This window comes from Chiloscyllium plagiosum, chromosome 6, assembly GCF_004010195.1.
Source record: "Chiloscyllium plagiosum isolate BGI_BamShark_2017 chromosome 6, ASM401019v2, whole genome shotgun sequence".
In the NCBI taxonomy this organism is placed as follows: domain Eukaryota; kingdom Metazoa; phylum Chordata; class Chondrichthyes; order Orectolobiformes; family Hemiscylliidae; genus Chiloscyllium; species Chiloscyllium plagiosum.
The window spans coordinates 77,830,334-77,845,573 of record NC_057715.1 but is presented as its reverse complement, the minus strand read 5'-3'; the positions used below and the strand labels follow the sequence as shown (position 1 = coordinate 77,845,573).

The 15,240-nt window shown below is 37.6% G+C and overlaps 1 protein-coding gene across 2 annotated transcripts in view; it reads left to right on the top strand.

Moving 5' to 3' along the window:
- Nucleotides 1–15,240, top strand: part of micu2 (mitochondrial calcium uptake 2) — a 452,381-nt gene that overhangs the window by 363,951 nt on the left and 73,190 nt on the right. For both annotated transcript variants that reach the window (XM_043691938.1, XM_043691937.1), the window contains one exon: nucleotides 9,983–10,039. In XM_043691938.1, the coding sequence (XP_043547873.1) occupies nucleotides 9,983–10,039 (57 nt within the window). The remainder of the gene's footprint in view (nucleotides 1–9,982; nucleotides 10,040–15,240) is intronic.

The window sequence follows — 15,240 nt, the reverse complement described above, 5'->3', positions numbered from 1 at the left end:
CACATTCAGACATTACTAAAGAGTCTGGCACTTTTTTGCATTCACTCAGTTATTTCTAAGTCAGAAAACCTCAGAGTTCATTTTGGACACTTTCCCAATTTTACATAAAAACCTATACCTACTTCTTTAATGGCAAAAGATTAATTGTTATAGTTTTCATTTTATAACTAAAGATGAGCTACAACTAACAGCTAAATATGGATAACCTATTTTGTTTGTTAATATTTCTTTGGTTTTGCTTTTACAGTTGCTTATGATAGTAATTTTTTTTCAAATAACTATGTTGTTTTATTTTTCCTGAGGGATCTCTGTTGATGTGCAAGTGAAAGGCTAGGTGGATCACCAGTGACAACTTATGTTTTCATGCCAGCAGCAGTTTGCTTTGACATTCAGACACTTGCTGCACAATTAAAACATTTAGAATTGAGTTGGCTTCAGAAGTGAAGTCTGTGGAACTAGTTAGATATTGAATAGGCAATACTCCTAAGCTGTAAAAACCAGAAGGCTGCAAAATTCACAGTAGATTAAGTTACTGGAATTTTTTGTTCCATTTGCCTTGTTGTTCCATTTGTAAGTTTCTTTCTTTATTTCATTTCTTTAAGGAGTAAGATAGTGAAAGATTAAAAATGGATTATAGAATCATCACAACCTCCATTAGAAATTCTTCAATTACAGATCATGTCTGCTGCACAGTGTAATTCAATGGCTTTAGAGTGATACAATCCCATGAAGATGATGTATTGAGGTCTGGCAGGGTTAGTCTTCTGGCTAGTTGAATAGAAGTAGTAGGGAGGGGAGAGAAGCAAAACATTAGAAAAAGGAGCTTCATGTATATGCTGAAGTGTCTCATCAAGCACTCTCACAACGGGATGATTTCATAGCCCATCTTCTCTGAACAGTCATAAATCTGTCCCTCACCGGATCAAAGCCAGCAGGAATTTTAAAAGAATTTTAAAGCTGCAGTATCCTTTTTTCTAGATCTTTATAAGCCAATTAAAAACCTATTAAAAATCAAATACACGAGCATCTAATTAACTTCAACTGAGGTATATCAAAACAAACGTTATGGCTGTTATTCTGTAAGAAAACCGGAATCTTGAAAAGGTTGTGTCCTAAGGCATTTTTTAAGTATTAAGTTACTGGAATATTTATTTATCAATATTTTGCAACTGCTAATTACTTTTCTTTATCCCTACAATACTGCATTTTTTGTTGAAATGCATATTTATTTGTTTAGCATTCCATTGTAAGCCTTTGGAACTTATGAGTTCCTGAATAATTTTACACATTGTCTCTGCCTGCTGTTTCATTCCCCAAGAAAAAAAACATTCATTATTTTAACACAATGACTGCCTCATACAGACATGCTCATGTTATCATGCTTTCATCTAAGACAGACAAATGGAGTGATGCATGATATAAAATGTTATTAAGTATCAAAATATTTGGCAAGAAGGCAAAAGGTTTTAGTCCAACAGAATTTAGCCAGCAGCCTTTGCTTATTTTCTATGGGACTATCCTGGTACGTAATTAGATGTTGAAGCTACTGTACAAAATACAGCCTGGGCAAACTTGCTCTGTAACTGCATTGCAGTGTGGATTATTTTTATAAACTCATCCTCAGTATGGGCGTCACTGACAAAGCCACGATTTGTTGTTCAATCACTATTGTCATATGAAGGTGGTGCAGCAACTGATTTTCTTCAACTTAGTCATGAAAGAGAGCTGTTCAAGAGGCAGTTAAGAGTTAAGGGCTGGAGCAAGATTTGTGTCAGACTGGGTGAACACAGAAGGTTTGTTTCCCTGATGGATATTAGTGAATTGGTTGGATAATAATAAAAATCCAGCAACTTGGTGATTTTTCTGATCCCACGGTTTTATTTCCAGACTTTCTAAACATAATTCTAATGATCAGACTGCCACAGTGGAATTTAATTTCACATTCTTTGGAATATTGGATAAAGCTTGCAGATTACTAGTCCACTTTCACAGCTGCTTCATATCTAGCCTCCTTTATTGGTTACCATGCTGAAAATTAAAATACATTAAGGGTGGCTGTTAGAAAATTGAGAGAAACAAATATAATCATTTGTTAACATCTTTAACCTTGTCCAGTAATACACTACCAAGCTTACTAATTTATCTCCCTAAATTTAAAATTCTGAGTGATATAACCACTTGCATAATGTTTTTTTATAAACCCTCTCAGATCTAAAGTTAAGAATTACATTCATGATAATCAAGTAAATGTCTAACAAAAAGAATTCAAATGGGGAAGAGCCTGTCAGCTCAATCTCTTTAGCCTTTTTTTTAAAAAAGTGACATCCCACGTGGAAATTTGAAAAGTGGAGCTTTCTTTTTATTTGTTCATATGATGTAGGTATAGCTGGCAGAACCAGCATTTATTGCTGATCTATAATTGCCCTGAAGAAGGTCATGATAAGCTGCCTTCTTGAACAGCTGTTCTCCTTGGAATGTAGTGACACTCAGTGCTGTTTGGAGGGGAGTTCCAGATTCTGATATAAAAACATTAAAGGAACAACAATATAGTTCCAAGTCAGAATAGTGTGTGACTTGGAGGGGAACTTACAGGTGGTGGTGGTGTTCCCAAGCCCCTGCTGCCCTTGACCTTATAGATGTTAAAAGTCATGAGTTTGGAATATACTGTCAAAGGACCTTTGGATATTTACTGTTAGTACGTGTGCGAGGTTCTACCATCTACCATATTGAGTCAATGGTAAAGAGAGTGAAAGTTGAAGATAGTAGTTGAAGTACCAATCAAACAATCTGCTTAGATCTGGATGGTGTCAACCTCCTTGAGTACTACTCAAGCAGCTTTCATCCAGATAAGTGGGATGTGTTCCATCACGCTCCTGACTTGACCTTGTAGGTGGAGAACAGGCTTTGGGGAGACAAGAGTTGAGTTACCATAGAATTCCCAACCTTTGACATTTCCTTGGAGTCACAGTTTTTAACATGGCTGATTCAGTTCAGCTTCTGGTCAGTGATAACCCCAGATTGTTGTTAGTAGGAATGGCAATGCCATCTAAAGAACCTTTGACAGTATTCTGCCTGGAAGACTGCTACTAGTGTTTAAGATAGAATCATAGAGATGTGCAGCACAGAAACAGACCCTTTGGTCCAACTCGTCCATGCTGACCAGACATCCGAACCCAGTCTAGTCTTACCAGCCAGCACCGGCCCATATCCCTCCAAACCCTTCCTATTCATATACCCATCCAGATGCCTTTTAAATGTTGCAATTGTAGTAGCCTCCACCTCTTTCTCTGACAGCTCATTCCATACATGTACCACCCTCTGCGTGAAAAAGTTGCCCCTTAGGTCTCTTTCATATCTTTCCCCCCTCACCCCAAACCTATGTCCTCTAGTTCTGGACTCCTCCACCCCAGGGAAAAGACTTTGTCTATTTATCCTATCCATGCCCCTCATGATTTTATAAGTCCTTATAAAGTCACTCCTCTGCCTCCGACGCTCCAGGGAAAACAGCCCAGCCTATTCAACCTCTCCGTATAGCTCAAATCCTCCAACTCTGGCAAGATCCTTGTAAATCCTCTCTGAACCTTTGCAAGTTTCTCAACATCCTTTCGATAGGAAGGAGACCAGAATTGCACGCTATATTCCAAAAGTGATCTAACCAATGTCCTGAACAGCCACAACATGACCTTCCAACTCCGATACTCATTACTCTGACCAATTCAGGAAAGCCACCTTCACTATCCTATGTACCTGCGACTCCACTTTCAGGGAGCTATGAACCTGCACTCCCAAGGTCTCTTTGTTCAGCAACATACCCAAGGACCTTACCATTAAGTGTATTAAGATTTGCTTTCCCAAAATGCAGCACGTCACATTTATCTAAATTAAACTCCATCTGCCTCTCCTCAGCCCATTGGCCCATCTGATCAAGATCCCATTATAATTTGAGGTAACCTTCTATCCACTATCCACTACTCTTCCAATTTAGGTATCTATACTTCTTATGCTCACACCCAAATTATTTATGCTAGTGGGGATTTAAGGTAGAATCTACTAATTATCAAAATGTGTCCGAAAGGGAAAAGGTGGAATGTAGTTTGAGGATTGTTGTTCATGAGAATGAAAGGGTGTCTTTGGAGGACAAGATTATTTGGCATTGGCAGGGAGCTAGAGGATGAAGAAGTGTGTGTGTGAGCTTGCCAGGCAATTAACATTTCTATATTGTACTTGAGTATGAATTCCTTAAAATCACACAGAAATAGGAATTGAGTAGTCTAGGAACATTGTTTTTCCTGAAACTCTGACCTCACCCATTAAAAATAATACCACAAAAACCAGGAATCATGCAGACCGATTTTCATGGTCAATGCTCCTGATCCTGTATAATTTACTCCACACTGTTCCGGAAACAAGAGACTATGAAATACATGCAGATGACAACACAGAAGCAGACCATCTGGCCCAACTGGTCTATTTTGTCCTTTTATCTCCATACAAGCTTCCTCCGACCTATCTTGATCTAAGCCTATCAGATGACCTTGCGGTTTCTTTCTCCCTCACATGCTTACCCAACATCTTCTGAAATGCATCTTCATTATTCACTTTCAACTGTTTAGTATGGTAGCAAGTTCCAAATGTTCACCACACTTAAAAGTAAAGAAGTTTCTTGTGAATTTTTTTAATGGATTTATTGATAACTATCTTATATTTATTATCTTTAGTTTAGGTCTTATTTAGCAGCCTTTTGTCTGGCACCTTGTCTAAAGTTCTTCTGGAAATCTAAACAGATCATGCCCACTAACTTGTCTAACTTGCTCACTACCACCTCCAACGAATTCTACCAGATTGTCAAGCATGACGTCCCCTTGATGAAGCCGTGTTTTATCATGGTCTTCCAAGTACGCTGTAATTTCATCCTTAATAATGGCCACTAAAATCTTACCAAGGTCAGGCTAACTAGCCGATCATTTCCTCCCTTCCTTCCTTAAGCACTGGTGTTGCTTTGGCCATTTTCCAGTCCTCTGCAACTCTCCCTGAACCCTGTGATTCCAGAAAGAACAACAACCATGTCTCCACAATCTCCTCAGCTATCTCCTTCAGAACACGGGTGTGTAGTCATCTGGTCTAGTCTGTATGATTTATCCACTGTAAGACTTTTCAGCTTCCTGAGCACCTTCTCAGTGATGGCCACTACACTCACCTCTACCCCCAACTCTCTTGAAATTCTGGTTTGCTACTGATGCGAAGTACCAATTTGGTTTTTCTGCCATTTCTTTCTTCCCCATTACTACTTCTCTAGTCTCATTTTCTAGCAGTCCAATGTCCACTCTTGCCTCTGTCTTATCTTTCATATCTCTGAGATAACTCTTGTAATCTTCTTTTATGTTACTAATCAGCTTACTTTCATATTTTGCCTTTAAAAGCATCCAAATCCCCTGATTTCCCACTAATCATCTTCCACATTGAATGCTTTTTCTTTTGCTTTTATTGTGTCCTTGACTTCCTTTGTCAGCCATGGTTGCCTCTTCCTCTCGTTAGAATGTTGTTTCTTCTTTGGGATGAATTTTTGCTGTGCCTCTCAAATTAATGCCAGAAACTCCTGACATTGCTGCTCCTCTGTCTTTCTTCCTGGATCCTCCCTCATGTCTTTGTAGTTACCTTTATTTAATTGTAATACCATTACATCTGATCCCAGCTTCTCCCTCTCAAACTGCATGATGAATTCTATTATAAATATGGTCACTGCCCCCACTGGATTCCTTCACATTAAGCTCCCTAATCAAGTCTGCCTTATTACATATCACAAAATCCAGAATTACCTGTTTCGTAGTGGGCTCTGCCACAAGATACTTCAAATAGCCACCTCATAGATATTTCATGAATTCCTTTTCTTGCGATCGGCTACCAATCTGATTTTTCCAAGTCTACCTGCATATTGAAGTCCCCCATAATTATTGGAATAGTGCCTTTCTTACATGCATTTTCTATCTCCTGATTTATTTACTGCCCTGTAACCTGACTACTGCTAGGAGACCTGTAGATAACTCACATCGGGGCCTTTTTTTCCCTTTGCAGTTCCTCAACTCTATGCACACAGGTTCTACACCTTCTGACTCTATATCACTTCTTGCTATCAGTTTAATTTCATTTTTTATGAACAAGGCAACCCCACCTGCTCCGCGTGTTTCCTTGGATATTTAGTTCCTAGACCTGATCTCTTTGCAGTCATGTGTCTGTGATATCCACAATATTGTACTTAAACAATTTCAATTTGCAATCCAAGCTCTTTTACCTTGATTTGCCTGCTGTGTCTATTTACATATAACATTTAGTTTAAGGAACCAGTTGAAATAGATAGAGTTCTTGATTATTGAGAACTGCCTCTGTGACATAAGCATTAGTGTACTTTTGTCCCTGTGTGATTTTCAATTCAACCAAATGTTTCTTGGTAATTGCTTAAAATTTTCGTAGTCCTCAAATTAAAAATGCTATGTGGTCTGGTTGGGATGCATCCTAGATTTAATGAGAAGGAAGGGTGAAAATCATAAAACTTTTTAATTTTTTGGAAGTGTGTTTCAATTCATACTGGAGGAATGAAAATGTTACACTACTGTTCAGACATAGAGAGTAAATATAGCAATCGCAGGGAATATATATAAAATGGTGGTGAGGTAACTTACATAAATACCAGAGGTGCTGCATTTTGGGAAAGCAAATCTTAGCAGGACTTATACACTTAATGGTATGGTCCTAGGGAGTGTTGCTGAACAAAGAGACCTTGGAGTGCAGGTTCGTAGCTCCTTGAAAATGGAGTCGCAGGTAGATAGGATAGTGAAGAAGGCGTTTGGTATGCTTTCCTTTATTGGTCAGAGGAGGCTGAACAGGCTGGGGCTGTTTTCCCTAGAGCGTCGGAGACTGAGGGGTGACCTTATAGAGTTTTACAAAATTATGAAGGGAATGGATAGAATAAATAGGCAAAGTCTTTACCCTGGGGTCGGAGAGTCCAGAACTAGAGGGCATAGGTTTAGGGTGAGAGGGGAAAGATATAAAAGAGACCTAAGGGGCAACGTTTTCACGCAGAGGGTGATACGTGTATGGAATGAGCTGCCAGGGGATGTGGTGGAGGCTGCTACAATTGCAACATTTAAAAGGCATCTGGATGAGTATATGAATAGGAAGGGTTTGGAGGGATGTGGGCCGGTGCTGGCAGGTAAGACAAGAGTGGGTTCGGATGTCTGGTCGGCATGGACGAGTTGGACCAAAGGGTCTGTTTCCATGCTGTACATCTCTATGACTCTAAGCACTCTCAATATTCCCAGTAAAAGGCATTTGTAAGGACAAATAATTGAAGAGTTGCTGAGGCTAGTTTTGTGAAAGAATGAAATGACTGTTTTATAAGATAGAGGTGTACATCCAAATCAGTTTCCTAATTGGGTTACTTCATATTATATCCTAAACGTTATTGGCTGTTTTGATTCATTAACAATGTTTCCCTTTTTTTTGTTAATGCTGCTCATTTGAGGAGCTGTACAAGTTCCTTTGAAAGGTATGTAAAACATCTGGAACTGGATTTAATTAAATGTTTCTGCTCAATGTAACAGGCAGTACACAAATAATTAGGAACAATGCAAAAAGTCAGTAACATTAGACTATTGAGGCACAAGAGACATCTGTGATGAAAGACTTGTATCTGATCAGATGCATGCAATTATGAGTGTTCTGTGTAGTATTTATGGTCAGTATGGAACATCAGCTGATTGATTTTGTGGGCGGATGTTAGTCTTGATTAAGAAAGCAAAGGTACACAAACCATTTCCAGAATGTAAATTTTTTTTTAATGACACCTCACCCTCAAGGTAGCCAGTGAAATTACATGCTATCACTCAGCAGCATCAAATGCAATTTTGAAATTGTTGCTAAAGAAGGAACTGTAGACAAAGGTGACTTGAGAGTGGTACAAATGTCCACTCACTTGGAAGTGACCGTAAGACACAGTCGCTGGAGAGTGGTACTAACACACAATTACTGACACATTAATGAAAATTTATTTATGATTTTGCAACCATGATTTTCATCCAAAGAAGCTGAAGGATTATTTTACTTTTTTGCTTCTTTCTGACTTGTACAAATTCAGATCCATGCAATTCAGAAAACAGTATTAATTTAGACGGGCATTGAAATTTCACAAAACGGGATCTACTAACAGTGGTAATGAGCTACCCATTCTCTATTTCTTAACTGCTGAAATGTCACTTCGTTAAGTACAGTGTCATGCTACATGTAACATTCATCTTTCATGAATCACTGTACTTAGAGATTATTTAATGAGCTGACACACCTATAAAGGTCAGCATTGTAATTATAAAATGCTAGCATGTACAGGCTGACCTTTTTTAATTGCAGAAAATAGAGAGACAGTAGACGTCATTGCAGTATCCATGTTTTACACAGAAATATAAACAGTTCTAAAAATAAGCATTCCAATATACAAATATTTAACCAATATTGGTCAAGCTTGTTGACTTAAATTTAAACATTAAATATAAGATACCCAGGTCTTCACTCTAATTATAGTACAAATCTAAAGTCAGATGCAGCTAATTGTATTTCCCACTGTGCACTGGTGTCTTTCCATATGAAATCATAAAATAATTTTCAGTGCAAGTATTTGAGCATAAGCAGTATACCTTGATTATATCAATTACAAAATAATAGTAAATAAAAACCAAAAGAACTGTGGCTGCTGGAAATCAGAAACAAAAACAAAAATTACAGTACAAGCTCAGCAGGTGTGGCAGTATCTGTGGGGAGAAATCAGTTAATGTTGGGTCCAGTTCTGAAGAAATGTCGCTGGATTCAAAACAGTAATTTCTGTTTTTGTTATAAAATAATAGCGTCTTTCTTGTTTTACCATTTTTGTTAATTAATTTTCTCCAGCTATTACTCTATATTAAAACAAGTGACCAAATGACCTAGTGCTCTGAGGGATGATGGGGCAATGAAAGAGAAGACACTGCACCACATGGAGGTAGAGAGGATAAATAGGGGAAAGGTTTACAATGTCCTTGAACTGCTAGGGAAGGCAGGACTGCTCCCACTGAGGCTGGCAGCTCCCACTTCCTTTTCATTGCTGTTTTTCCTAAACCCTGAGAAACCTTTTGCATCAGCAGTGAATTTTAAATCATCTTCTCAATTGCCCTTTGGGAGCTTAATTTCAAAAATATTAACGGTGTGCTCCACCTCTCCACTGCAGGATAGTACTCAACACAAAATGCACTCTTGTAAAACAGGACAAAGGGTGCATCTTGGTAGATTAGATGTGATTTTTTTGTAGATGTGACAATGTAACTCCCATTGCCTCCCTATGATTTTTTCTTTCCATAATGTTAGTTTAATGTCAAGACTTAAGTACTTACTTTAGGCCTATAATTCAATAACATTATGGTTAATAGATTTTTTTTTAATTTTCATAAAATTAGTTTATTTCTTCTCAAATGTTCAAAGTTTCTTTTAAGGATTCAGTTGTAAATAAGTGTAGAAGGTTGCCACTTTGCTCGACTCCATTCTTTTGAAATAATATTTGACTGCAAATATTTTGTGAAGTTTGAAAGAGACCTGAATCAAAATACTTTATTATCCCTATTATCCTTTACTTAACTGAATGTAATGCTTTTAATCAAACAGTGTGTATCTTCAAAAGCAGAACTGTCTCCTCAAACAGTTGAACAGAATACTAAAATAATGAAAAGCAATGCAGTGTGATGATAACTTCAACTGCACTGCAGACACAGATTTCATTCTATTTCCCTAATGTGAATATTTAAATGGTAGCCCTCTATGTACATTACCGTACATCTAATTACTAAATTGGCAGTAATTTTTAACCTGCTTGTGAATATAGCCTCTGCATGCAGTTTAAATTGTTTAACAATTTTGAAAAAAACTGTGACATTTTAAAATATTGAGAACTGTAATCTGATTTCAGTTGCAGAGCATTATTCGCCAAAAGAAAGAGGTCAAGCTCGGAGCACATTCTGCGTCGGTAAGTCATCTCCTCCCTTCAACTTATTTCTACAAGATCCCAACACAGAATATCTATTTCTTCATCTATAATACAACAATTGAGCCTTCCACAAATGTAATTTATTTGAGAAACTGCTACGTAAACATTTCTGCCTTTGTTTGCATAACATGTGGATATCATCATTCTTCATAGTTGCTGTTTCTTTGATTGATAAAGGATCCGGTATGTCATTTGGTATTTTTTTCACTTGCAATTCGCTCAAGTTGTGATTCCCCAAAGGTGATGATACGGAAAGGCATAATACATTGTAGGTAAGGTTCAGAAATGTTAATTGGTTTATAACTATTTTAAATCTCATGGTTAACGCACTTTCATTTGCCTTGAAAATGTTTAATTGGGTTCTTTCAAAGCTATTTTAGAGAAATAACGTTAATTTGACAGAAATCAAATGAAATATTAAAAATGAGACCGCCCTTCATATTATGAGCAAGTTATTTGTATTAACTAGTAAACAAGTAATTTTATTGCTGTGACTACTCAGAATTGGCACCTTCATGGAGTGATATTTTAATTCAAAATTAATAGTATTGGAATGACAAATCACACGGAATATAATAGTTTCATTTCTGGATTTTGTTTCCTGTTAAATCAACTGAAACTTTAATGATTTTTAAAAAAAGACTTAATTCGCACCTTGCTAAATGAAAGGTGAGTAAAGCTTCCATGATAAGAAATGCCAGGGTCATTGTAGCTGAGTTATCTAAAAGAAATTAGCACTGGTAAATCAGCGATTATTGCAAATTTTGAAATACCTCTTTTAACAAAAGGGAAAATGCAGTGTAAAACCTTTGAGTTAACTTCCATCATTACAAACTTTATTCATAGAAGAAGTGAAGTAGAAATTTGCAGAAAATATATTGCTATAACTTTTAGACCTTGCACTTATAGCTCTATTGTGTGAGTGATTTTAAGAGTTACATCCTTGCAGGAGAACTGGAAGCATTGCCTTAACAGCTCTTGCTTGTGAGAGAAAGTCTTGAAATGTTGAGACTCCAAAAGGTGTTCGAAAATATTTGAACATGTAGTTTCGAATTTCTGGGGACAAAATGTTGACAGAAGGCACTCTGGGATGAATGAAAGCTAATCTCATTCAAACATACAAAATTCTTACAGGTTAGATGCAGAAGGCTGTTTCCTTGGTTGTGATCTCAAAATAAGGGGAATGACAATTTAGCGCTGAGACAAAGAGTAGTTTCTTCACTCAGTGGGTGGCGAATCTTTGGAATTCTGTGCCCCAGGGAGCTGTCAAGGCTCAGTCCTCAGATATGTTCATGACTGAGACCGATAGATTTCAATGTATTAGAGAAGGATATTGCAGGAAAATGGTGTTGAAGCAGAGCAGCCAGGATCTTGTTAAATGCCATACTGGGCCTTGAAGGGCTGAATGACCTACTCATGTTCCTCTTTCTTATTTTCATACAGTTGAAAGTACATTTTAAAGCATATTCTGCCAGTTTAGAACATTCCCTGAGATTGATGACCTTTAAGGATGAATATTAAAATGTTAGCATTTTGGTTTTAAGTGGATGTTGTGAAACTTGAAAGGGTTCAGAAAAGATTTACAAGGATGTTGCTGGGTTGAGGTAAAGGGAGAAGTTCAATAGGCTGGGACTACTTCCCTTGGAGTGTCGAATGCTGAGGGGTGACTTTATAGAGGTTTATAAAATCATGCGGGGCATGGATAGGATAAATAGACAAAGTCTTTTCCCTGGGGTGGAGGGAGTGCAGAATTAGATGGCATAGGTTTAGGGTGAGAGGGGAAAGATATAAAAGAGACCTAAGGGGCAATGTTTTCACGCAGAGGATGGTGTGTATGGAATAAGCTGCCAGAGGAAGTGGTGGAGGCTAGTACAATTGCAACATTTAAAAGCATCTGGATGAGTATATGAATAGGAAGGGTTTGGAGGGATATGGGCCGGGTGCTGGCAGGTAGGATGAGATTGGTTGGGATATCTGGTCAGTATGGACGGGTTGAACTGAAGGGTCTGTTTCCATGTTGTACATCTCTATGACTCTAAATTATTACTATATGAAATAAAGTAACACTGCATAGAAACAGTGAGCCAGATACATAAAGACACACTAAAGGAATAATCAACGATGATTAATTAATGATGTATGCAACATTGCAGTGTTTGATTTATCAATTGCTTTGAAATGTTCGTTTTGTCATGGCTTTGCTTTTATAATTATGGCAAGGAGGATGTTGTTGTTGGTAATTAACAAGAGGAAAAGTATGATGTGAGACTTTGTGGATTAGGAATTGGGCTTGTATTCATTAGAACTGCACTCAAATAAGTTGATTAGAGACAGTCTCTGCGGATTGCTTCTTCCTTTCCAACTCTTCGTCCTCCTCTGCCCCCACTCCCAAAAGAAAGAATATTGGTCACTGTGTATCTGGTGAAAAGGGCTATGTCTTTATAATGGCAACGTTGTGCAACATACACCACTCTGCCAAGTACTCCTGAGTACTCCAGAGTTGCTTAAGCCCTCTATTGGGCTACTCAATCATGTTTAATGTAGCAGAGCCATTTTAGTTTGTGTGTGCTTTTCACATCACATTAGTGTCATAAACTCTGTGCTCAGGGAATAACCCTTGTTTTTTTCAGTGTTCACCCTCTGGTGTGTCATCGTGGTTCAAATACAAATTTGCAGAGGACTGCTACAGAATGAGGGCATTGTGACTGCTGTCAGGATACCATACAGTAACTTTTGTAATATGCCACACATAAGTACCATTAGCTACACATCTGGGAAGCAGAATCCCTTTCTTTTCAATCACATTTCACAGCTATCAAGGGGCACCCACATAACCATAAGTGTGCAATCTGTCATACCTCTATATGAGGAAACCTACAATTCTTGAAAAGTCAAGTGCTTGCTTCACCCGTTTCTCTCTGATAAGACAGAATAAAATTTATTTGGCTTTTTTACAATACAGCATCTCAGTACCTTCCTCATGGAACAGTAGCTAACAAACTGGGAGATATTGCAATTATCACCTGTTCCAACCTATGAGACTTAGACATTTGAATGTACATACCCCTAATAGCCTCTCAGTCACTGGCAATGTTGTCCTCAACCTGCTCGATAGACTGCAACTGGCCACCTTCAGTGAGGGCCTTCTCAGTGAAACAGAGCACTGTGATTAGTGCGCAGTTCCAAAGATCAGTGTTGGGTCATGAACTATTTATACTCCATTCTAATGATTTAGGCAAAGAGAAAGATACAATGTATCCACATTTGCTGATCATACAAAATTAGATGCAAATGTAAGTTGTGAGGAAACACAGAGAGGCTGTAAAGAGAATGAGACAGATTAAATGAGTTGGTAACAAGATGGCAGATGGAATATATTGTGCAGAAAGTTATTTATTTTAGTTGTAAGAATAGAAAAAATGAATAGTTTTTCAAAGGAATTCATTTTGAAACTCTTGATGTGGGTATTCATACAAGTAACTCAAAGTTAGCAAGCAAATACATCAAGGACTTAGGAAGGAAAATAGCTTTTATTGCAAGTGGATTAGAGTATGGGAATAAAGGTGTCTTGCTACAATTATACACTCAACTAAACCTGTAGTGCTCCATGCAAATTTAGTCTCCATATTTAAGAAAGGATGTACTTCTGTTGGTTGCAACAGTTCACTAGATTGGTTCATTCATGGGATGTGAGGGTTATCCTATGATGATAGACCCAATTAAATCAGCCTATGTTCTCCACATTTTAGAGGAATCAGAGGTGATTTCATTAAAACACAAAAGACTGTAAAGGGGCTTGACAGAGTAGATACTGAGAGATTATTTCAACTGGCTGGGAAATCTAGAACATGGAGGCACAATCTCAGGATAGGGGTTAATCATTTTTTACTCCAATAAGGAAAATTTCTTAACTCAAAAGATTGTGTGAATTTTTGAAATTTTCCACCCCAAAGGATTGTAGATGCTGCATTGTTGACTTTATTTAAGAATGAGATGGACAGAATTTGATCTGTCAGTAGAGGAAGAGATATGGGGAACAGGCAGGAGAATGGCATTGAAATCCAGGATTTGCCATGATCTCATTGAATGATAAAGTAGAATCAACATACTATTCCTCACAAGGATAGGAAAACTGATCCTTGAACCTTCTAGGCATAATGACTTCCTGTCTATTTCACCTCAGCTCATTTCTGTCATATCATAGGCCAAGAAGGAATGCAAGTAAATGAAACCAAGGGTGGCAGCAAGGGGATTGTGAGAGTCATTGAGGCCAGAACTACGTTACTCAGCACATGCCACCCTTGCAGAATTTAAAAGCAAATAAACAACTCTTTACCACCCAATACTTCTAGAATCACATCAAAAACCATTAAAAGCAATCAGCAATTAACCTGCTGCTGAATGCCATAGCAGGATCATTGAACTTTGAAAGGACATGGCTGGCATCGATTCAGTACACTGATTGACACAAGAAACCTACTCCCCATATTTCTGGCAGACGCAACCTGTGCATCACCAATGTCCTCACCCAACTGGTGTTGCAGCACCAAATATATACACGCCTTTGGCAGTATATTTTAGAGGTGATACAAAGCCAAGGAAATGGGTGCTGCTGATGCAAATTTGGGGCCAATGTATTTTCCCAACTTCCCACATTCACATTATAGTAAATAAAAGTATTTAGTTTGTTCAAGGATTGCCATTCATTAAAAATGTTCCATTTTGTAATAACATTAGTAAAATATTAAAAATATAATAATCCATGCAGTACTTCCACTTAATATTTTTGTCATTTTCTTTCTGCCTGCAAACTCTGATATCAGATGCTTTGCTGAACTAATAACTAAATCAAGGGGTCTCTCAATCCTATTCATAATTGTAATTTATTATTAATTACAATTTGGGTGTGGTTATTCCTGAAATTAAGAGTAGGTATCCAGCGATTTCTGGAGACTATGATAATAGACTGTCAGATGCTGACATTCAACAGAATGGATGGGAGTCTTAATTATATGAATCTGTCAGGGGTTTTTTTTTAATGGTCCTCTACATACTGAACTGCTGTTAAAATTATTTAGCAGAAACACTCCAGTTTAAAATTTACGCTCAGAGTGTAAATTTTGCAAAAACAAATTACTGTGCAAATTTAATGATTTGCAATTCTTTTGTACAATTGTGCA